General features: G+C 43.9%; 1 protein-coding gene across 2 annotated transcripts in view; it reads right to left on the reverse strand.

Annotated features, from left to right (window-relative positions):
• Positions 1–880: 880 nt before the first annotated feature.
• The window catches only part of fto (FTO alpha-ketoglutarate dependent dioxygenase), a 118,922-nt gene continuing 93,976 nt past the window's right edge, over positions 881–25,826 (reverse strand). Inside the window, exons 9-10 of one of the 2 annotated variants that reach the window (XM_044197315.1) lie at positions 3,169–3,309; positions 881–2,389 (exon numbers count right to left, since the gene is read on the reverse strand). In XM_044197315.1, the coding sequence (XP_044053250.1) occupies positions 2,383–2,389; positions 3,169–3,309 (148 nt within the window). In that variant the 3' untranslated portion in view covers positions 881–2,382. Of the gene's footprint in view, positions 2,390–3,168; positions 3,310–25,826 lie in introns of those variants that run through there. The other variant, XR_006378116.1, reaches the window with a different exon arrangement.

Genomic DNA, 25,826 nt, shown 5'->3' on the forward strand with positions numbered 1-25,826 from the left:
ATGAATGTCAGTATAAATATTCATAGCAATCCATCTGATAGTTGGAGGAAAGTGGTGGACCGACCAACCGACAGACCAACGTTACCATGCCGCTACATGGCTAAAAATACAATAACAGAAACACAAACAGAACAAGCCGATTCAAAACATTTGAATTGGATGAAAGCAATTTGTAGTAAGTAGTTTGAGGTTCATAGTGATGGGAAACATGTTCTTCTACTTGTGAAGATTTGACAGCTTGTGGGGTAAAAGTAGCATCAGACTAGTCATGGTCCAATACGTATTTCTAACTTTTATCTGCTTTTTTTATTACCTCCTAAACCAAATGTTATTTGCCCCATGGGAAATTACTAGGAATGTATTTATATTTCAAAGTTCATTTTTAATTTCTGTGACTGACACTGGCACCGTAATTTGTCCTGATACAGTAAATCTGACCCCTCTGACACCCACAGCAACTTCTTTCAAATATTTGTAGGCCTACTGTGCATGTAAGCACTATTTGACCTTGGTCTGGTGTGGATATACTTCAGCTAATTTTCCTGCCAGTGAGCTAGCTACACCACTAAAAATAAGGGATCTTTGTCCATTGCTGTCCTATTTATCTTGAGGAAGACATAGAAATTCTAGGGAGAGTCTACTTAAGAGAACAGCAACTTAACTTTCACCACAGTGGGCGAGTAAAGACACACCGGCCTGCATGGGTTGGCTAGGTTTAAGGTCAGGTCAAAAATATTAGGAGAATTAAAATCAATCAACATTTAAACTGAAACACACATACATGTATGAAGAAACGTTTGTACCTGTCATATGCGTGTTATCCACCAAGAATTAAAAAAATATAATGGACAAAAGCACACGAAGAACAGAGGGACGCAGGTTGTTGGATAAAACACTTTTTTATTTACTGCCATTCCTATTGCTTCAGACAGACAAGCTGCGGCGCAGGGAGCACAGAGTGATTCAAACAAGTCAATGCTACTGCCGATCTACAAACAAATCTCTCTGACAACAACAAACAACAGAGGCGCAGGAAAAGAAGAAGCAAGAAGAACAGCGTTTGGCAACCATTAACATCTTGGAAAAAACTTCAGAAGTAAAAAAAGGAGTGCATTCTGCATTTTTAAAAGTAAACAGCATCTCTACTTCATCATGAACTAGATAGAGAAAGGAATCAAACGAGGAGGGCTGCTACACTGCTTTGACGTCGGCCCCCTTTTCCACCCTTTTTAGCTTTTTTGAAAGTGGATTTTGTCAGAAGTGCCGGATCTTTCTCTCGCTCTCTCGGATGGCCTGCAGTATTACAGGGGAATGTGGTGCTCTACACACTTTAAGAGTAATTAAAAGCGATTGAACAGCTGTAATTATGAGAAACGGCGGTTGTGTTCCGGGTCATTCTATCAGTGCTGCCTTTCATCAGAGCAGAGGCAGAGGGGCCCCGCTGCTAGTCTCTCTTTCTCCATATGCATATCTTCAAGAACAAACAACTGGCAGGCTGCCTACAGGCTCACACACACTATCACATTCATACACGAGCGCCTTCATGTAGACATGTGTGAGAATGAACGTGCACATGCACAAACACTCAGGCCAAAGACTCATCACATGTATATTCACATTGCTAAATGTACACATAGAAACACACACACATACACACTGTCACTTATCAAAATGGCACAAGCACACCATTGCAGCGTAAACACTAAACACCACATTCTTCATGTTCTCCATTGGGTGACATTCATAACTTCCTTATCATAATCTTTCTTTGGTCTCCTCAGGCTCATTCCACCGTTGAACACAATAAAAGGGATCACTATACACAAGTGAAGAATGCAATACCATGTGAGCAAAGTGAGTTTTTTTTAACCATTCTATACTGTATTATAACACTGTGTGACAAATAGAAAGCATATATGTATGTACTGTACTGTGACTACTGAGAATGAGTCAATCCATTGATAAAAGCATGTCTGGGTTACATGAGATTAAGTAACAGAATACACTGAAATAATAAATAGTTACACAATGTATGCTAACACTGAAATGCATGTTCCACTTATGTTTCGTTAGACCGTTGTGACACTAGTAGCTTGTCGCTAAGCTTGCGTTGTTAGCATGTTACTGAAGCACTATTCTGGTTCTATTGTTGTGGTCTGGTTTCCTTCAAGCCAACTCCAAACTGGGATGCCGGGGTCAGCTGGGGTAGTGGAGGGTGGATTAGGGGGGATGTAGATGCCCCACTCAAAAAGAAATCAATCTTGATGGGATCATAACGGCGGTGTCTTCAGTGGTCTCTCCCCTCAGCTGATGTGGGGGCCATTCAGAAAAGCTGGTGGGTTTTTTTTCTTGTCTTTCTTTCTCACTTCCTCTATCCATCCTTCACATCCTGTTGTAAAAGAAAAATGAAATAGGCAACGATCAAAATGTATCTTTGTCTTAACATTATCAAACTTCATGACTGGACATAAGGCCTCATGTGAAGTGAATTTTAGATGTAACTGTAAGCTTACTATAGATTACCTGCCTTAATGCGGGTCTAGAGGGGCCCAGGATAGACAATGTAGTAATGACTGACTAAAAGGAAGACAGATATTGTCTAACTTCATGATGAAGTGTAATGTATTGGCCACCCCAGATACCAACACTACGGAATTACTATATCTCTACTATTAGGGTCTGTGAAAGGACTTTCTGAGTAGTTTGGAGTGTGTGTGAAGTATGTGTGACAGCAGGTGTATGTGTTCTGTGTATCTGTACATGAATAGTCAAGGTCAGTACAAACTGTTTTGGAGACCTGAACAGACTTTAAACAGCTCCCAAAGCTGAAAAGGTGATATTGAAATGAATAAGTGGTTGACAAAGTCACTCACAGTAATTTAATGCTTTTTCATGTTTCTTTTGGCGTCCCACAGCGTCCCTAAGCGGCCCTATGTCTTGGGCCAGCTTTTTGGCATATGTCACTTGGCATGCACAACATGTCTACAGTACTGTCTACATTTCATATTTGACTCTTGACGCATTGGTCTGGGTGAATTTATGTGAGAATAAAAATTAAATAATGAATAAACAACTGAACCACCTGTGGATGAATGCATGCTGCATGAGCTATATAAGCATACAACGTGTACATAAGCAAATTTCCACACTTCAACATCTTGGGCCCACCTCCAGAGCAGTGACTCCACTCTGTTGATGATGTCAGCCAGATCAAAGGGCAGCGGCATGCTGGGGTCATCCACACCCCAGAAGGGCCGGTCCACTGGGGCCTCCTCAGGGGGTAATGTCTGGGCCAGACTTGAGTGGCACCTGAGGCGACAGGACACAGGAAACAAGCGCACCCATTAACTCCTCCCTTCAATCAAAACCGACTGGTAGACACTCATCAGCATTTGCATTGTGTCTCAGGTTGCTCACAAAACTTTCTACAAGTGCTTTTATTTTTTGAGATGTGGGCCCTATTGTCCTAGTAACATTTGGTAACAACTGCTATAACAAGTCAAATCCATATGAATTGACAACAGAGAGTTTGTAGTAGGTGAAGATGAACAGAGATCTTTCTGACTGGTCTTTCTGTATTGACTCTTGGGGGCTTTAAAGGGGTCAGTCCCACAAATGTCAAGTTGTTTAGTCAATGGTGTGTGTGTGTGTGTGTGTGATGTGTGTGTGTTAACTCATCCCTAAACACACAGTGGGTGTTGTGTGTTTGACCAGGAGGCAGTCGGCTTGTGTGTTTCCTCTCCTTTTTATGACTAATCGTAATAATACTGGGCCCAATTAGAACCTCCAGGATATGAGAGAGTAAGTGTGTCTGTGTAATCTGTGAAAGGAGACTGGAAGAGATTTCAATTTCTTTCTACTACTTTATGCGACTTGTACTTCCTTTCTTTGACATTTGTTTTAAAACCTTCAAGCCAGTAAAGCTCATTGAGCTAAATGGAGCTGAGAGAGTGGGAGAAAGTGATGCATCAGGAAAGTGTTTCTAAAGCCATAAATGGCAGCAACAGTATCAAGCTGATGAGAAACCATGATATCATGTATCGTGATTAATGCCCCATTCATCTTACACACATGCAGGCACACACAGCAGGATGCTTTCACAAGAACATCACTCTCTGTTCTTGCAATCATGCCAGAGCAGTGAGACATTCAGCCTTTTCATGTCACTGTGTGATTTTTATATGATTAATAATCTGGGTTTATGTGTAATTTCTGCAGTGTTTGGAACCCCCACAGACCTTAGCCACATCTTTTGTCAGACCAGTGTAAATATTTACTGTGGTGACTTGGTGTTGCTCTCTGCTGTCATTGTAAATCTGCCCTCCCTCTGCCTCTTGACAGATGAGAGTGACCCCTGACCTTGAGGTGCAAGTGGGAGGGGTGCAGGATGGCATTTGTATGTTGTGTGTGCAGTGTGTGTGTGCTTGTGAGTGGTGGCCTAAGAATTTCCTTCTAGAGCCACAAGGCCAGTTATACTCCCCCGCTCAGTCATCATGCCAGGGTCTGTCCTATCATATCCCTTTGTCCCATCCAAAAAAAACTTAAACCCCCCCCACACACACACACATACACACGACCACCACCATCTTGTGGCCAGTGACTAAAGGAGGGGATGGAGAGGACATAGAGGGCTGAAGAGAAGGATAGGGGGGTCAGTTATGGATGAGATGAGGGTATGTTAAAGTTGTCAGGGGACAGCCAGGGGCTGCCACAATTTGTGGTTATATATTTTCACCGGAGCCACTTAATGTTCAACTGGCTCTCGGCCTAAGTGCTGCATTTTGGTGCGGTTAGCCCTTTAAAGAGCTACTGCATTACGGTGGTGAGGAGCAGCATTAACATCCACTGTTCCAATATATCTTCTGCGCTCTGGATCATGGCCTGATAATAGCATCTGTTAACATGCACTAAGTACCATTATGTAGCACATCACTTCATAAATAATACGATTAGGCGACCTAGGGGCTTTGCGACGAGCCGTGTGTTTAAATGTTCTCATCATTTATTTAGGGTGCGAATTAAAGGAAGCGCCACTTCAGAGAGAGAGGAGGAGGAGGAGGAGGAGGAGGAGGAGGACATGGCTGGCATACATATCGAGTGTGCGAGAGAGAGAGTGCAAACTGACCCAGACAGCACACATTCACAAACACACTGCATTGTTCTGCTGACATCAGCTTGAGGACACCATAGGCCAAGGGAACCCAGGCATTTGGTTTGATTAAGTATTCATGCCGTAGAGTTAGGAGAGAAAACACTCGCCTCTTTTTCTGCTGCCCTGACTCATACTGAAAGGCTACATACCGTAAAAAACCTGACCAGTCGCCTTCAACAGAGCTGCTGCATTTATCTGACAAGGGATCTTGCAAATAGAAGGCTCCTGGTTTACCAGAGATATAAAAGATATCAAGACTGAAAGACTATCAAAGATAATATAGTGAAGGTAATTCAGCACACACTTTTACACAATCTACTACTGTTCACAGAGTACCGTCCCTTGACTGCTAAAATGGAACCAAACAAAAAGTCAATATTAAGCGAGGTGCCTTAAGCTCTCCAGGGCTCTTGCTAGAAATTCAGTGTAAGCCATAGTGGCGTACAAACAAGGCTCACCAAAAGACTTTCCCATGGCAGAACAGCCCACCTTAAAGTTAAGGTCAAAGACAAAGAGGTGTGTGATTGGGGGGTTTGAGCAGGGAGAGAATGTGTTTGTGAGTCCAGGCTGTTCCAATGGATTAACCCCAGACAGATATGGGCCTAACTATCCCATCTGGCACTCGGTCAAGAGAGATTGGCAACACAATCACTCATTTCAATTTGCCCTGAAACCTTATAGCCTGGCAGGCCCCCGCTCAAATGGTATGCTAATGTGAAAGGTAGCTAGGATTCTATCGTCTCTATTCCACAGAGGCCTTTCCCTCCATGCAGCACAGTGCACTTGAACTGCGGCTGGGGCGGGAGCTCCATGGCCCATGCTGCAATAAGGGCCGGAGCCCCCTTTGCGCTCAAACTAACCACTTTAGCTAAAGTGAGTGTTAATTATGGACAGGCAAAGCAGTCAATAAAAGGTTAATGTAAAAGTCAAAGGATAAATTCCTTTAAGCATTGCATCATTCCACCATCTCCAACACACTGCTCGCAGGTCTCCTAATCAATACGTTTTACTGTAATGCGCTCCCCATCGATCCCCACCCACCCTACTCCACGGTCCGGGCTCCATCACTTGGTTAAAGAAAGGAAAGGGAGAGAGAGAGAGGTGGCGGAAAGAGAGAGAGAAAAACGAGTAAATAAAATGATTAACCTGGGTTTCACTTTGTTGTTTCACTCTTCGTCTCTCTCTGAAAGGCTTGTTAGAAGAGTGCAGGGTGGTCCAATATCATCACTGCCATCACCACCATCACAATCATCAGCATCATCAGCCCACTCAATCTCTGGCCAGTGTGTAATTGTGTAGCAGTACACTCAAGCAGGGCGATACATTAAAAGGCCCTCTGCTCTTAACAGGATGGAAATCCGCCTAATAGACAACATCAGTGCTTCCAACTCTTGCAATTACACTGATAAATGCACAATTGTGTCAGGCCAAGTGAAAAAGAACCCAGAGAACATAGATAGGAGACAACGCTTATTGCATTATTGCAGGAGGTCATTTGTAACCACATGGGACTAGACAGCTTGGGCAGCTTGACTCAGGACATCATTTTAGGATGAAGGGTGGAGTCACGCTATGCTAATGGAAAGCTTTTTGGAAGGGATTGACAGAGGCTCAGATATCTTTTCTAAACTTGATGTGGTTCAACTGCATGCAAGAGCCATGCAAATGGTGTTGTGTATGAAATATCACCATAGTACCTTCAACAATAGTATTGTGAGGATTTGGGTTGGGGTTTAATAGCATTTTATCAAATCCAGTCCAGTAAAAACAAATCCAGTGAATCCACCTTGTACCTTGTAAATTTGTACCGTGTATTTGTTTATATTTCAATGATTTTAAGAAAGAAAAAAAAAAGAAAAAGAAAGATGAGATAAGATTAAATATTTGATAAAAGATTCATTAGACACGGCTCTTGTTTACGATATGAACATGGGTAGTGCATTGAGAATCATCTCCAAAATATGTGCCATGCCCTACGCATTAGCTACAGTGGACCCAAAACTAAAGCCTACATAAAGGTGAAATGACGTAGAACATCAATCAATCATCCATGTCAATTTTGAGCTGTATTATATGCCTGTGCTGATGAAGGGAAGCAAAATACCTTAGATCACCTGCTTCCTCATGCTCTGCCTGCGCTGTATATGACTCTCTAGCAATCCTGTGCAGGTGTGAATTTTTATGGCTTTGGCAACCCGAGTGCCCGATAGCTGAGAGTGCAATCAAACAACTCATGAAAAAACAGGCATGTGTCTCATAAATCAGCCTGCCTCTGAAGGTAAGGCATGCAATCACGTCCCAAGGAGAGAAAAGAAAGATAGAAGTATATTACCCATGTACATTCTGTATCTATGCAATGTTGTGTAAGAATTGAGCGATTGAGCATATCTGTATGTCATGCAGTTATATAATGGAGAGAGAGATAGACAAATAGCATTTTTCTACATACATCTTTCTACTGTGTTGTGCAAGATATTAGCTATGTCATGCAGAGGGCAATATAACAAGGAAACATTAAGAACAAGGCCCAACCTGTGAAGTGTCAAGCTTTGGATCTCACCCTACACCACCCAAGACTCCTGTGAACTCTCAGGGCTGTCCTCATTAAAGCCTGAACAGAGTCTCAGATCCCCACCCACCATCCCCAACTCCCATTATCCCAATCACTGCCACATTCAGCGTTAAATGTAAAGTGGTGCAGAATGTGAGCCAGCCAGCTAGCCAGCCAGCCAGAAAGCGTGGGCAGGGCTGCGTCTTAACCGTTTCCTCAGGATCAATCAAATGCTATTGTGTCTGCAGACAGCTGCTGACTGTACAGTTTGTGAGTATGTGAGGTGGGCAATTGTGGAGGGGAAAACAGAGGGGGCGTCATCAAATGCGTGACATATGTTCCTTTCATTTTGATTCCCTCTAAAGAGCCTAGGCTAATAAAACTAACATCTGATGCACTCTTTTCCCCTTTAATTAATGGTTGTGGAAACGACGCAAAAATGCATTAGCAACAGGGGGGGTAGGAGACTAGGTCGGTGCTGCATGGTGCTTTCAACACTCTCCCCCACTTGCCACCATGGCTCTGCTGGTGCTGGGAACAATGATTCTGCCAAGGGTGCATGGGTACCTTTGGGTGGGCCAGCCCCTTTCTCATACTCTGTGAGGTGTCCCTCTTGCCAGCTGCAGTCTGGACTGCTCATTAAACCATATGAAACAAATAAGGCTTATTACTGGCATCTCCAGCCGGACCCAGAGTTTGCATCGGGCCCATGTATTGTATGCAGAGTTAGTTGGAGCCTACGACAGAAACAGAGTAGGTTAGTCGAACCTGCACAGACCCTGCCTGCTTCACAACCCGAGTGTTTGATGTGGCCTGGCTGGCTGCCCCTCATAAAGCAGGGTGAACCAGATGTAACAGAAAAACACACACAAAGCTAGGTAGCTTCTAAATAGCCTTCATAATTGGAGGTAGTAAAACACTATTGCAGTCTGGAAGTGCAAAGGAGGCAAGCCCCTGAACTACAGCTACTGCTCTCAAAAACCAGGTGGACGTCCATTAGGTGCTTAACAGCATAACAAATTACCGAACACCCTGGCTTGCTCCTTTTCCTCCTCAGGCTATGGGATGGAATGTGGCCTAATGTCAACACAGGCGCAAAATTTATGAGCAGACAACTATTGTTCAAATGCAATCAGGTTCTAATAAAAATAGAGGCAGGAAAAGGACAAACAGATAGGGCCCTCATGGCCGTTTACTCTTCCGACAAGAGGTGGAGAGACAGATCACCCCCTAAGGCTCTGGATCTGTGTGTGTTAGAGTATGTGTATGTGTGTGTTAGAGTATGTGTATGTTTGAGAGGAAGAAAGAGTCAGAGAGAGTCAGAGAGAGAGAGAGAGAGAGAGAGAGAGAGAGAGAGAGAGAGAGAGAGAGAGTGAGTGAGAGAGCATGTGTGTGTGTGTGTGTGTGTGTGTGTGCATGTGTGCTCCAGGCTGACTAGGGAGGAATGAGGGTGGCTGCGGCTTTTGGCCTACTAGCTGCTTGTGCCAGGCTACAGGCTAGCTCAACATAAGCAGCTGGCTTGAAGGAAAAGTGAAAAAAACAAACAAAAAACAAACGTTTACTCTGGGCCCTGCCAGTAACACCCAAAGGACAACACTCAGCTGGGGCGGATAGCCTAGCTCAACACAGCAACCCACTCCATCATCTTCCCAAACGAGCCACACGTGGCCAAATACCATAGTGAAACATTTTGATATATACAGGCAAAACTAATTAGAGTTGTTTCTAAAGAGACACTGAAGTTTTTCCTGATGACGCTGTTTATTTATAAAGCCCAGGAGAGAAAATGGAGCAATAAGAGGACTTGATGGCGAGGGTAAAGAGCTTACGAGCCTGCAAGTGATTGCACTTTTTCACAGCTTGGCGTTCGAAGGCTGTAAATCTGCTGTTGGGGAATCAGGAAGAGGGTTACTGTGGCGTTGGGAGCACTAACTCTTAGTTTTGCCGGGCACACCGTTGCTGTGAAAACTTGTTCTGAGAGTGTTCTTGTAAAACGATCATTTTTAACCCTCATCCCTTCTCTTAACCGCATGCCCCCTCCCTCCTGGCCAAGCGTCAGTGCCTTGTGGGCATCATCTGAATGGTGCAATAAAGCTGGAGATGGATGAGGCTTGCCTCAACAGCTATACAGCCGAGTCATTGGACGACACCTGACCCCAGTCACATGATAAGGTCGATCTAACGTGGGCACAATTCCCACCTGTCTTCAGGTGACAATGGCGGGGTCAAGCTGGCCCAGCTAATTATAGTCTATTGAAACTTCAATTGCCTGGTTACAAGTCATCCTTCTAGCTCCAGGGGATGTGGTGTTAAGTTCTGAAGCCTTTGTGTCAAGTTTAACTGTGAGATAGAAGCCTTTAAATGTTGCACAACAGATATTGGGTTTCAGAAACATGTATATTAAACTGCTTTACAAAAAAGAAAGAGAGACACTGAATTTGCTGTTCCCTTTGAACAAAGCATGAAAACAAACAATCAACTCTTCAAGAGCAGGTACTATTTTTTGAATAAATATGAGATTTCGTTTAAACTGCACAGAAAAAGTCATCTCATTGTTGACATGGCTTGTCATAATGAGATCACGTAATAGGCTCAGCAAACCAGTGATAGTAAACACGCCCTACTGAAACAGTCATAAATCTTAAACCCCATAAATTGGACAGGTCCTGGTGTGGGCTACAATATGAACATCAACACAGACAAGGCATTCTTGTAAAAACAAATAGCAAAAAAACAAAAGACAAACACAAAACATTTGATTACATATTAATCAAGATAATGTTGTCATTTTTATTTAAATTAATTATATCAACAAAAAACAAAATATGTAATTAGAAATGCGTAACTTTAAGTAAAAACCCCAGGTGTATGCTACTGATACTGATACTTTAATGCTTGTAATAACAAATCTCGGATAGATGTCCCAGCTTGCAATGGAGGAGAGACAGGGTTTACTCTTTTTACAGGTCACCAACCTAATCACTAAAGTTGTGGTGACCCCCTGACCTTTCCTCTAGTGCCACCATCAGGCAAACTTTTGTACTTTTAGACAAGCAATATCAGATAGTAAAATCTAATAGGCAGATTGCCATGATTTCTTTTGGCAGGATTTAGGACTTTCAGTCTAATTTCAGCTGGTTTCTTTTTTTAGTTAACCTTTGAATCAACAAACAAAGGAGTGGCACACAGTAGAATTTGTCCACATTCCCACATGGGCATCTGCCATAAGTCAACAACTAAAACTAGCATTACTCATTCTATTTACAGTACAGCATGACCTCATTCTGAAAATGTCAGGCTGAGTATACAGTAACTTATGAGTCGCACTTTCCCAGATACATTTGTTGTTTTTTTTCCAGCAAACAAATAAAAGAAAAAGTCCCAAACTCAGTGAAGCTTCTCATCCAAGCCTGAGAGAGGCCTATAGCATTTGTAACACAATAATTTGAGTGTGTGTGCATTCATGTGTACACATGTGTATGCTGCGCGTCCATGCCAGAGGAGTGCTTTCTGCCAGGTGTTTGAACTTCTGCATCACCTGGTGCTCCCGCTGCGTGAACACGAGTTTTGTTTCACCCTATTAAGTAAATAGTGTAATTAAAGGGCCTCGGCATTTAAAACGCTGTGAACAGCCAGCAATTTGTTTGGAAGAGCAGCCAGGCTAGGCCCTGAGGTGCTGCACCAAACAGGATGCAAAGAGTGCACACAGCAAGCCAGGGAACGTTGTATAATGGCATGTGTGGGTGTGTGTGTGTATGAGTACATATGTACCTGCCTATGCAGATGAGTTGGTGCATGCGTTTGTGTAGGTGTGTGTGTAAATCACTCACTGAAAGTTGTTCTGGGTGTTGAAAAAAAAGCTGTTTGTGGTCTAACAGGTACTTAATAGTGTTCTGTTTGTAGTGACAATATCAAGACTTGATGCAATAACCGTAATACCAGCACAACTGAGGACTGTGTTTCATAGAAGCCAACCCTTTGTCTATAGTGGCACAGGTGTTGTTCATATTGATACTGATGTGAGTCAAAAAAAGTCACAGAAAAAGGAGACACAGGCTTAGCTTGTTTGCCACAATGGACAACAATAAGACAAAATCCACACGCAGAGCCCAGCACAATAAAAACAGAGGGATTACAACTGAAGCGGTAGCAGAGATCAACTCTCTTCATTAGTTTCCTCTCTTAATTTCCACTCCACAAACATCCCTGCTCTGCACTTCCTATCCCAGCGAGGATGCTTCTTACTAAAGTCTCTGCCCTTACTGCTGATCCAGGGTCAGCTGTGGGGAGTAAGAGAGGGATAACCTCTTTCTGAGCCCCACAGAAGCCCAGATGGCTGTGCGAAAGCTCTGATCCAAAAACTAGCTTACAACTCAATCGCTGTGGCCACATCTCCAAGTCCACAGTTTAACCCCCTCCGATGTCAGCCAAGGTCACAGATGCACACTTGAGAGGCAAAAAGAGCCAGAAGTGAAGTGCTGCCAGAGTCGAAGGAATTAGATCCGGGCTGAGTGGCCCTCATCTGGCTAAGCCTGGTAAGTAGCAAGACTAACAGGCTGAGGCACGGTGGTTTGGGTTCGCAGACACACACATACACACGCGCACACATGCTTGTAAGCTTGCATGCACATAAATAAGGAGGTAAACACACACTTACATAGTCTCACACACACATACACATACACACGGAAGGACTCCGAGGGCTACAGATGGTGTGCCCTGGGCCTGGTGACTGGGGCTCTGAATGAGCTAGTTTTTAGATCCAGTGTGGAAGCTGCCACGACGCACAGGGCTCAGGGGTTGGGGCAGAAGACAAAGAACAGCGGAAGGAGTGCATGAGGGGAAGAGAGGAGCGGGCGGGGTCTAACTCCTATCCCTACATGGGGGCTCCTAACATTTTTAGTACAACATCAACATGTCACCGTCCATTTGTCCCCTTGCCCTATTGCCCATGTCCTACCCCCATGTCTCCCTACACCAACGCGCCTAACACTGCAAGCACAAACCCCACAAATACACAAACACTAACATACACACACACACTCTCTGGGAGCCAGCAGCCACTTCAGCTGTAATTCCGCCTGACTTCCGCTGTCTGACTGGCAGGAGACAGGGAGGGTGAGGACAACAAGCTGTGAATACGGGAAGAGACAGAAAATCATTGAGAACCTTGCCTTTATGAATCTTTGATGAGAGAGAGTGGGGGTTGGCGGGGGCTTTGCCTCTGGTTAAATCAGAGCATAGCGTGAGTGGTGTGTGTATGACTGCCAACAGAGGTTGAGATAAACAGGACCTGGACCAGGCCCAGACAACTGCAAACCCCGCAGTCGGGAACATTTGTCCTTGCAATTAGTCCCTGTCCTCCCTGTTCATGTTGCAGGTAAGTGGTATTGGTAGCTAGCAAAACAGCTATAGCTATGAGTGCCTAGGAGCCCGGTGAGAGGTGGAAGGTTGAGATGTACCAGGAGTTCTTTGTGTGCAAGTCGAAGGCATCTTCAATATGTAATTATGCAACTGGCAACACCTCGGTTTACCAAAGATTAATCAATCAATCAATCTCTGTACAGGAGGTAGACAAAATAACACAAACACTTCATAAGAAAGGTTGCCATTTCACAATATTTGCCATTATCCTTTAACTGTATATATTTATCATATCCCTGTTGGTTAGTTTTAACTTGTGAGTGCTGTTTTTCTTTCTTCTTATTCAGTTTATCTGTGTTTGTTTATAATTACTGTACCCATGACATATTAATCATCGTGTTGTTTTTGACAGATGCACCTGCACTTTTGGCACAGTTTATGTGGCCTCTCTGTTAGTTCAGTCAGAGACACTTACGTCAAGGAAGTGACCATTTATAGCAAATGGTTACAGTTAGATTTGGCGGAAAAGGCTTTGCTATTTGATGGACCTCTCAATGAATCCAAGGAGTGAAGATTCTACCGAGAGAGCTTATCCCTGTTACACACATGCATGGACATTAAATCTCAGTTAAATCAACAACACAAGATTCTACTGATTCTAATAGCCTTCATTCTCATATGAGAGAGGACCAGTTTAACATATACTAACAAGTCTGGCTTTCTGCCATGATAAATGACATGCAACTATGTGCAAGAAAAACAAACAAACAATGTGATGAGCTGGTATTATGCTGTCCTACACTGCAATTTTCTAATTAACGATGATAAAGTATGATGCAATGTCTTGTAAAGCATACTAGCTTGCAATTAAAGCGTGGGAAGTTGTATTACACACACACACACCCTTGTGGTGTTCCTTCTTTCACTGTTCATTGTTTTACCTTCACACCTGTTCTGACATCTGACATCGGACACATGAAAAGCTGATGATGACTCAGAGGAAGGTTGTTTTAATTAATAATACAAGACATGTTACAACAACTCTCCTTCAAAACTCAGAAACTGCCTTTTAATAGATGTCAAGCAGGTGCCAATTTTCTTTTCAACATGACTTGGGTTATGTTACGAAACAAGCAGAGCAGGATAGTAGCTTTATCTCATCTGCCACCTGTGACAGCTCAGAATTCAGAGTCCTCCAGGAAGCTCGGCTCATGTTAATGTGTCACCAATGAGGCCTTTTGAAGACTTGATTCATCAAGAGGTACTGCCGACTGATTTCTGATCACATAAGAGCTTGGCAATGAGATGAACTGTCATAAGCTGATCAAGTGTTGCCTTGGCTTCCATCTACATCTGTCAGGTTCAAACTTTACACTTCGCTACACATGTTGATCACATATAGCAAAGTACAGGCACGATTTCAAGCTGGTGTTTGGAATAATCTACTTTGGGCTTGAATTAACACAGAATTTCTACTTTCTGGGATCCTGTGATGATGGCAGAGGATTGATTGACACCTAAAGTACTTTTCTCACAGCTTGTAGAGCTGCCATAGCGGTGAACTCATGGCTTCCTATATCCTCAGGAGAAGACAATGGAGAACTATGCCAGGTTTGGGTTTGGTTGTTTATAGGGCAAGCGTGAGTCTAACAGTGCCCCCAGATGGTTCATACATGCTTTGTGCCAGGAATGGAAGCTATAGGTAGGGCGAGTAGTGTGGCTAGAAAAACTATTGCCAAGGAAACAACATCTTCTGACATCAAATGGAGCCTGTGTCTAGCCTTTGTTTGCAGGCAAAGGGAGATGAAATGAGCAGTACTTAGCAGAGCAGCTAACCTGTGGCCATATCTCCTGGACAAATCAATAGAAGTGTCTGAGAGCAGAGCAGAGTGTGCTGGGGGGGAGCTGGAGGGGCTAGCCCTGGCCAGCTGCCCCCAGGCCCCTCCTGGGGGGTACCTCCCTGTCTCTTTGCCCTCCATCTCTTCTGCCTCAGTGCTCCCATCCTGCGACTACTCGATCATACACACACACATGCATGCAACAAGCCCACATATAATCTGGTACAGGCATCCTGTGACATCTTGTAGCGCCATCTATGCTAGGAAGTGCAGCAAGGGATCCACATTGTCTAAAATGTTACACTGCAGATGCAGACTTGTAAAAGCTATATGATATATATATAAGAGCATATACAAGCAAATTCAAACGTGGGCATGTACACACACACACACATACACTGAGACACATTTGTGCACACACTGTTTATCCCCTGATACCCCATAGTACATGGACCACAATATGGACAAGCTGCAAATGGCCTCCCATTGTAGTGGTCTTTCACACAAGAGGGCAGAGGAAGCCGTACCAAATGCACAACAGAACACCTCCCCCCACCTGACCCTAAAGCCCTGGAGAACAGTCAGGCCCTGAGCAACATTAAAAGCAGTACTCCTACAAGCTGCAGGAATCCAACTTAGTAAAAAACAGAGACCCTTCCCCTCATTTGTCCCCCACTTGCTGCTGCCAACTTACTTTCGATCACAGTTAACATCACAGAACAAGAAGTGGAGGGATGGGAGGAGGCGAAACACAAGCCTGCTGCACAATGCACTTGTCTGGCAGCTGCTTGCTCTGACATTTGAGGCCATGGGGACCTTGTTGAAAGAGCAGATGCTCACTGATGTACAGGAACATGGCAACTACACACGTGGTTAAAGCAGAAAAAAATTCTGCACAAACATATGAGAAGAAAAGAACAAGGGGAAAAAGCTGAAGATGGCAGGCTCACGCAGAGATGTGTTGAGTGTAGAAACATGACCACAAATACACAGCAGAGTGGACATGGCACACTGACATGCACATAGATGAAAGAAGACACCATGCAAACAGTGAAACAGATGTGAAATAATCAGAGGTACCCTTATAACAACAATCGCATAAATATTTGCACACTAACAAGCAGATACTGATATATGGAAATTACATGTACATTTGAATACATGTGCACACACATGCACACAATTAAAGGTGTGGTATGCAATTCTGGAGAAATCCAATACTATGACAAATACCATGATATAGAGCAAATGACAATACAGCAAGTAATGTTACTAACGTTAGCTAGGTTGTGGGTTAGCTTAGCTAGGTTGTGGGTTAGCAAACTGTCACTACAGTTGCTGATGCTAAGCTAACAGCCGAGGGCGAGACGGTTTTCCCAGAGCCAGCAAACCAGCTCCAGACAGCGATACTCACAACTCCCCTGCTACAACAACAGCATTTCTTGGAAACTAGAAAGTAAGCTGAATGTCCGTGGGCAAGTCATTTAACGTTACCTGATGCACACATCATGGCCGGAATAGTGTTGTGTGGCTCGGTCCAAGACACTTTGTTTATTTCCCATTTAAAGAGCCAGGGCTGTGTACAAACACCAGAGTTTTTTTTTCATCCACCTTTTCCCCACCTCTAAATGCACACTTCCACACAAGACGTGCACATAAGACTATATAAACAATATTCGTGATATTTGGGATAAAAAAAGACAAATAAACACATTTCCACTATCCCAATGGAGAGATAGAGAACAAGCTGCCCCAACTTCCAGGCATTACAATATAAACACATAAACCAACCTATATGCAACTTTTATACTGACCTACTGTATATACTCACCTTGTAAGCGCTACCATGGGATATCTTGTTTTTATGCCAACAATGTAATTCAGCTTGCTACACCTTGAGTGACAACATGTTTCTTGGATACTGGTAACAATCACTGATATGAATTAACAGGAAAGAACAGAATTCAATTGTTAGGCAGAAAGCCAAGAAAAGATTAGTGTAGAGGGAGATGGAGAAAAAAGAAGAGACACAGCAAATAAGGAGTGATGGAAAGATGAGATGGGAGGAAAACAGATGAAAACAAAAGAGAGAAACACAAGACGTAAAATGCAAAGTGGGAGAGGTACAGAGCAGGCAGCATCATGGTGCATCTCCGGCAGAGAGGAATTAGTTTCCGCAGAGGACCGCAGGCAGCGTTATGGAAATGGGTGGCTGGCAGCTTCTTTGGCTGACTGTAAACAGGATCTTGGTAAGGCATACAGCCTCTGGTGAGGCCCACAGAGCCTGGCATCATCGCAATGCTTTGTCAAGCTTGCAATACTCCCACGGTCCCTCCTTCTATCTGTCTGGTTCCTTTGCTTCAACCTGCCCAAACTCCACTCGTGAGTAATTTATGAAGCGGGTGGGGGTGGTTTCGGAAGTGGTTCGTGCACATCCTGACACCAAATACATGACATGTTCCACATGTCTTTCCACTAAACTACAAAGAGCCCTTTTGTCTCTACAAAGAAAAAGAAACACCAAAAAGTAGATGAGGTGTTCGGGGTTCACTTTGTGAACTGCTGTGAACCAGGTAGTTAATAGCAACCCCAGTTAAGAGGTTAAACCAGAATTAAAGTAGCTCTCTGTGCTAATGGTTAGCTTAAGCCCTAATTACGCTGTTTATTCAAGGAATATGACATTATCTGGCAGCATTGTCTTGGTTATCTGGCAGCATTGTCCTCTGGTTATGCCAGAAGGTACAGAAGTGATACACTGCCAAGTGACTAGAAGAAAAGCAGGCCAAAAGAATAGCAAGGAGTTAACAGACCTTGACCATAAAAAAGCACAATCAGTGCACTCAGAAATTCTGTAAATGACTTTAGTAGGGTTTAAACAGGCCATCAAACAAAATCCACTTTGCAGGTGTTCCCACCACTATAACTATGTCTTACCTCATTGCCTATAAATCTATTCCTTGGTCAATTCAAACTCCAAGTGTCACATTTTGTGTGTATGTGTGTTAGCCCTATATGTACAGGTGTAAGTGTGTCTACGGCTACTACGTCTACAGCTGTAGCTAGCACAATCGCAGAAGGCCTGCATTATCTTTGCCATGCTGCAATACAAAGTGCAGTGGCGTAATGCGAGTTCTTACACAAAAGTAAACAACTTCATCTTGTCTCTGAAATATGTTTCACTGCGACTGTGCAAAGCTGCCCATCGACACAGCCGTCTCGGGTTGAAGGAGCGTCTCCTAATTAATGAGAGAGCGAGAGAGAGAGAGTCAAAGAGAGAGAAAGTCTCTCTTCCACAGTTCTCCTTCAAACAAACACTTCCTACGGGACCCCATTGTTTGGACTGAGGCATCATGGGTAGCCTTATTTACAGATTTTAATTGCTCTGGTGATCTGTGGGTAAAACACCCTGTCGTAATCACCTCACAATAGAATTGTTACTCTTTCTGACAATTGTAATAAAATGCTCTACAGCGTCCAGGGGAAAATGAGGAGGAGGAAACAGAGAAGGGCAGAGAAAAAGAAACACAGATGGTAGGCGATGTAAAGAAAAGAAAACAGGAAAAATAGAGAAAAAATAACTAAGGAGAAAATATTTTGGATGCAAATCTTCTCAGCGAGAGGAACTAATCCGAGCGGGCGGGAAGCAGGGATGAGGATGGGACTGTTGTCCAAGGAAATGATTGCTCTCCCACCTCAAAGTGACAACCATGAGAAGCTCACCCTTCCTGGACCCCCGAAGCGGAACCGCAGAGGAGACATGCGCTGCTACCATCACACAACACACACACACACACCTACACACACAGACAGATTGGGAATGAGGAGGTAGGTCACCTACAGGAAGTGATTAGTGTCATCAGGTAGAGGTATGAACATGGGACTGTCAACTGCAGCTGTCCCTGATCTGGGAGGAGCTGGCAAAACTAGCTCTCATGTACTTTCATACTGCTTTCAAAGAGGTGGTAAAACAGGGATAAAATCAGTTCATTTCAAATAGGCAGCTACATTCTACATATAATGAGTCACCAGAAAAACTGAAACACCCGTACAATGTAATGCAGTGGAATACAACAGCCATGCAATAAACACTACCTTACTTGAAATGCTCAGTTTTTGTTGAGATGACTACAAGTTTGTTTGTTCACTCAATGCAATGGTACAATTTGAGGCTGTACTTTGTGGTAGTGTTGTGTTGGACTACACTGCATACACTGAAAGGTGTTTCTAATATTTTGTTCACTTCATTTACATATATTGAAGGAAAATATTAGAAACCATCAACCATTAATTACCATCAACTAAAATCCAATTCAATAACACCAAAAACTCACTGTCTGACATACTGTTAAAACATAAAATAAAGTATTTCAGTTTCAAAATGGTTGTATTTATTAATTACAATATTCTGTGTGTATTACAATGAGTCTGGTCAATCCGTCTGTGGCACCTAGATATGGATAGATTGATCTTTTCTTTAACTGTAATTTATTAGCTGCACAGGAAGACGTTTCAAAATGATGCATATCATTTTGTACAGCACTGAAAAGATGCCGACACCCCACTGCAGTCTGTTCGTTTCTGCTGGGACGAAGAGTAGCAGCTCCTCTACTCGGTGAAAGAGTCTGTTTTACTTAAGTGTGTCAAACTCTATCCCATTATTATGCCTGCTGATAAAGGTAATACAAACACCCTGTGCATCAAAGGTCCATGAAAAATTAAACAGCCAATCAGCTGGCAGTTATTCTCTTTAATCTCCTGGAGGCAGCCAATGGGGATGTGCCTCCGGTGGTGGTGGCCTGGAAGGGATTCATGCCTTCGGTTCTGCACATTCCACAATCCAAACACTTACTTTGCATTATGCTCAGCTCAGGCTAAAATAAAGTACAGGCAAACTTTCTAAACTCTTTTACTTTTCCTTATTTGTGAAAATACACCATCTTGAGTATTGATATATTAAAGCCAGATAAGTCAATTTGCCTTTGTTTCTCCTAGACTATGGATTGTTTAAAGACATTTCAACTGGACACGAAGACACCCTGTTCATGTTCCAAAGGAGTTGATCAATTGCTCATTTAAAGCAGCAGGATGTGGTGCCATGGTGTTTAGAGGAGGTAATGTTTATTGTGTTACAATCAGAGCTTAAGACTTTTGAGTGTATGCCGTTGATCTCTAGTTGTCAATGCCCTCTGTCAAAATTTCTTACAAAGTATTGACTACTTTGTTATGGATTACAACAGATGCAGACCAGCAGCTACAAAAATCACGTATTACAGCTACAACATGAAAATAGGAAATTGATGATCTAAACTGCCTGGTGCTGCCAGACGTGATGCTATAATTAGAAAGTCTTTAGCAAGTCACCTGCTCCGTGATATAAGAAACAAATTCCTCAAAAAGCTGTGTGCCATATTGCACCTGAGGTGACCTAAAAAACAAAATGACTGACACTGGAGGTTATTTGGACCATCTTACTTGGTCTGGTGTTTCTGTGGCTGTGGCTCGACCCACCAGTTTGAGTCCTGTCACTCCTGTCCACACAATCCTCACAAACACCAACTCCATCCCTGCCTAATCGATGGGCGTGTGGAGCGGCTCAATGCCAATGATTCTCCCCTGATCTTAATTAGAGAAACACATCAGATACAAACGACATCTCAAATCAATCGACAAGTACGGGGTGAGGGGACTGGGGTTGTATACCGAGACAACTTTCATTCTCTTTTCCACAACATGACTTTAAATCCAGGTCCCAAATCCTATATTTCAACTATACAGCTCTGAGGCCTCATATGCAATGTAAGCAGCCCCATGCCAAGGATTTCTCTGGATTTCAAATTAGTCAGAAACTTGCACAACATACAGTAATTACGAAACAGAGTTCCTAAATGTGATGATGAAATATTGATGGAGAGATGCTATCCAGTCTATCTCTGACTTCTCCACTCTATGTTCTTTCCTTTACTCGTCATCTCCATTTTCCACTCCATCTCTTTTCCACTCTATCATGGCAGATGGATGGATGGTGGCGTAAAGGCAGAAACAGGCTGACAGGCTCCTTAGCCGCATGGCTGAGTGTATAACTAGCAACATTAGTGAACACCTACACCCAAGGAGCCCATCAAAGACAAGGGTATTTAGTGGGGTGTCTAGGGACACACACACACACACGCACAAGGGACACACACACATACACACACACACAAACAAAGAGATACACCTGTGTACCAAATGCTAATACACACATGCTCATTTTATTGGCATTGATGTACTCAAATATGTAAGCATGTATGTTCACACACACTGATATGTTGCAAAGGTACACACACACACACACACACACACATACCGCTAAGGGAGTCAATAGTGCTGATTTTCCTTGTCAGCTCCTCGGCAGGCACTGGTTTAAAGAGACATCAATCTGTGATGTCAGCACTTACCTAATGAACCCTCTCAGATCGATGAAAGCACTGGTCCGCTACACAGCCTGCCTTCACTGCCTGGCCTGCTTTTATGTATACTCTGACTCTTTTGGGATCTATGCTGGACCACAACGTGTCCAGGTGTGTGTCCATGTGTGCAAGCAGCTTCCTGGATAAATGTGTGCTGATGTACCCATTTCTTTTGCGTGTGTCTGTGTGTTTACAAAAGTACTGTAAATGTGTACAGTACTAATAGTACACCTGATCAAAGGATTCTGTGAGTGTTTGTGTATAAATGTAATTGCACAACTATGCAGACGTAGGTAATAGTATGATTATTTGCGCACTTACTGTGCACTCCTTGTTTGCATTTCTGTCATACTTGCCCTATGTGCTGGAGTGTGAGTGTGTGTGTGTGTGTGTGTGTGTGTATGCATATGTATTTACCTATGTCTGAGTGTGTGAATATGTACAGCTGATTTTACGAAAGGTTACGAAAACAGGTTATGTGTTTATGCAGCATATCTATGGTAAGCATAATTATGTGTTGGTGTATTTGTAGTGTCTAAATGTGCCTATGAATACTTGAGCATATGTCGGAAAAGTCCAAAAAAAAAAAAAAAAAAACTGATTGGGTTGCATTGTGTATACATTTGCAACAATTGTCTGTATCTGTTTTTATGCATACACATGTGCCAGTCCAACAAAACAGCACCTGGCCATCTCTGTACCTAAACCTGTACTGATGTCCCTTTTCTCCCAAAACGCATCCATTTATAGGCTGACTGGCGATGGCAATGGCTATGGAGGTGGCAGCAGCGTAAGATGCTGTACAATTAGATTAGTTCCATTTCCTTTGATCGGCCTCATCTTGCATGTGACACTTCAAATGCAGGAGCCTTCCTGCGCCACTTAATTGACCAGAATAAACATATTATATTGTGATAAGTGTCGCGATTGTAACAAATTGTACGGCGTGACTGACACAAATCATGGCATTAGCCTTGCCTCTCTTATCGGCGGCTTCCTCGTGCCTTTTCAATAAACAATCTAGTAGACGGAAAGAGAGAGAAAGGCAGAGCAAGGGAGAGAGAAAAGGAGAGAGGGAGGGATTGATGGTGGGTGAGGTGAACGGGAGTGCTGTGGCCACGATCTAACGTTTACCCACTTAACCATTCAAAAAGTCATCTTCTTCCATCAGAGCCTCACTCGGCGCTGCATGAGAAACATTATCTTTCCACAGGAGCTATCATTCACAGATGGCTTCCCCCTTCTCAGCAACCTGCCACCATGCATTTCCAACACTGGATATTGTGTATGTGTGTGTTTGTGTGTCTTTTAGTGTGTATATGCCTATTGGTATGGGCATGATGTAGGAAGTTGGGAGGAGAAGAAAGAGAAGAAAGGGAAGAAAACTAGAGGGAGAGGGCATGTTTGTATGTGGATTTTTTTGTATGTTCATATTTATGTGTGCAGCTATGAGCGTAGAGGTTTGAAGGGAGAGAGGGAAGGGATGAAGAGAACTGCTGGAAGCATGTGGGGTGGGGGGCTGACGTGTTAATCAGTGAATCAGCGTCCATCCACTAATGTCTGCCAGTGTAAATAAGGCCCTCATCTCCTGCCGTCACATACGCTGGCTTTACAGCCCATTAGGCCCGAGCTGGCTGGCTGAGGCGGCCCACCGCTCGCTGGAGACTCATTTACGTGTCTATAGGCATCTGTGGCTGGTGATAGGGAGCCCACGTGAAATTAATGGGACTATGGGTGCCGCCAGCTAGCCAGCCAGCCAGCCAGCCAGCCAGCCAGCTCTCCTGTGCCCACACACACACACTCTTTACACACACCAATCACCAGCATGTACGCTTGAATGCATGAGCTCGCACACCTACATGTGCATGCACACACACACAGACAGAGGCCCAGACACACACACACGATGCAGTGGTTTTTATGCATGCTGGGTAAACTAACCTTTGCAGTAAAGATTTAGCAGCTTTATTAGTTTAGGAAATGGCTGTAATTAAGGATAATTCATAATGGCTGCTTCTCCCCTCTCTGTGGTATTAAAAGGGGGCTGGCCTAATTTAGACTGCTTGCGTTTGTGCACTAAGGCAGTAAAATGGGTGGGGTGGGGGAAATACATAGAGACATAGAGGCATAGAGAACGAGAGGGAGGCCTCTGCAAGGTTCAGATATACTGTATGGTCAACATGCCAGCTGAGGGTTATCCCACAGAGCACTGTGTATACTTTACAAATTAGCTGAATCGATTTTGTTCATTTAACAACAGCAATAGGGGACAGCTCTTGTGTAATCACAGATGTTATGACACTCAATCTCAGGGCACTCCAATCCAATACAATGAGACACAAATGTATCAGTACCAGGTGGCCAGGCAGCCAGGGCAGAGAAACAGGGTGGGCACATTCCCTAGGCTCCAGAGAAGAGGTGTTCATCTGGGTTGAGCGCACCTTCTTTACCCCTCCCCCACCGGAGGTGAGGCACGAAACCAGAGGATAGGATCAATAAGTCCACAGATGCTGCCAGCTCCTTTCACTCATTACCACTGATTAATAATAGAGGACAGCTCCCAACCTCCTCAAGATTCTGGTCCTCTCTGAATGTGCACACATACAGAGACACAAATGCAACACACAGGAAAAGAAGCTAGTGCAGGAATATGAGGGCAGGAGTCACATCTCAGGTGTCATAAATACATTTTATCACTGACCTCCTATTGTCAAGGAACAACAACTACAGTTAGTGTTGCATCTAACGGGAGAGATATAAGATGCTGGAGCATTTTGTTCAACATGCCCAACTCGCAGAGAACCACGAAAAAGCAAATTAGTCTTCCCACTCTCTCAAAATAAGGGCAACATTAAGTCTGAGCAATGGAAACGAAAACAACTTTCCGCCCAGTTCTGAAAATTCCACTCCGAAGGCGCTTCAGTTTTGGCTTAACACCATCTTCTACAGTAGACCTTTCACCTTCTTTAGTGCTAGAGGTGAGCACTGACCATCAGCCCAAAGACAAAGACAAAAAAACCCAGCAGCTTAAAGCTACACCCAATCAATTATGGAGTAGCAACCTGTCCAAAATGTGATTTCCACACTGTCTGCCGCATCTTTCACACCATTATCGATTACGTTCGCTTGTAACGTTTTCTGTTAATTCTGTTCACCCACATAAAATCTATATGTGTGCATTTCAAAGCAGGCATCTGTGCCGAGCAGGGGCTGCCTCAGTTCTGCAGGCCAGACAATCACTGTCAATCTACCTAATGACCAAGTGTCTGCTGATGCATGCTAGTGAAGTGGGGAGAGTCCCCGGGTGCAACATGAAGCAGAATGGAGAGCATCCCCTGCTTCTCAAAGTGTTGAAAGGGCGTGTAACCCCCCCCCCCCTGCTGGAGCTTTCCCAAAGCTTCTCACTTTCCTCTGTAACTTTAGTTTAGATCAAAGAGAATGGGGCCCTTAAGTAGAAGTAGTACAGATCAACTAGGGTTGGGGTGAGTCACATAAGGATGCAGGGGGAAAGATGAATGATAGAGTATTCTGTCAGAGTGCGATTCCTTGGCTAACGAAAGTGTGTTTTAACAATGTATGGCACAAGAAAATCCTCCCTGAAGGATTAGGTTCAGTGAGGAAAGAGCAAAGGATGAGGGGGGAGCAGGAAGTTGCAAAACAAGGGGGCCTGATGCTCCTGCTGTAAAACCCTGCCCCCTCTTCATTCCTGTGAGCGCTATCGCAGAAGGTGGTGGCTCTGTCCGGTACATCAGCCTAAGGATGTAGGAGATTGAATCAGATCTGCCGGTTCTCTGGTCGTTTCAGCAGCAAAATAAATGACAAGGCAAGTGCTGGGGGAGAGAGAGTGAGGGCAGCCCAAAGGTGTGACCCCACTGATGGGATGAGAGGCAGTCCAGACCTGCCAGACGCACTATTAGAATCTTAGACAGAGATGGGAGATGGAGAGAGAGGAAGAGATAGTGGGGGCCCGGTGTCACTTTATCAAATTCCTCCCTGGCACATGGTAACAGAGGTCAGGGGAAGAAAAGCATGGGGGCAGAGTGTAAAGCTGAGTGAAAACACAGTGCTGCTCTAATACCTTTCATAAAGAGAAAAGCCTCCTCATCCGCCAGCCATGATTAAATATAACCTGAGTGCTGGAAAACTAACCCCCACTACCCCGCCAAGGCCTAAGTTTGTGTGTGCATGTGTGCGTGTTTGTACACTCATGGGGTGAGGAGGGTAAAAGCAATTTGTGGAGAACTTGTTGGGTGAGTGGAGTGTGTTTTTGTGGCACCAGGGAGAGAGCGGAGGGAGAAATGGGTGCTGGATGTGCACATCCTGGCCTGCAAATGTGTTAGACTGCTGGTCGCTTGAAATTAATGCTGTCATCAGCAGCTGGACGAGAAGAGTTAGGTTGAGACTATGTAACATCAAACATGCTGAACAGCGGCGACTGTGGTCACATGTGGCAATTTCAGGATAATTACCCT

This window comes from Siniperca chuatsi, linkage group LG1 (assembly GCF_020085105.1).
Source record: "Siniperca chuatsi isolate FFG_IHB_CAS linkage group LG1, ASM2008510v1, whole genome shotgun sequence".
In the NCBI taxonomy this organism is placed as follows: domain Eukaryota; kingdom Metazoa; phylum Chordata; class Actinopteri; order Centrarchiformes; family Sinipercidae; genus Siniperca; species Siniperca chuatsi.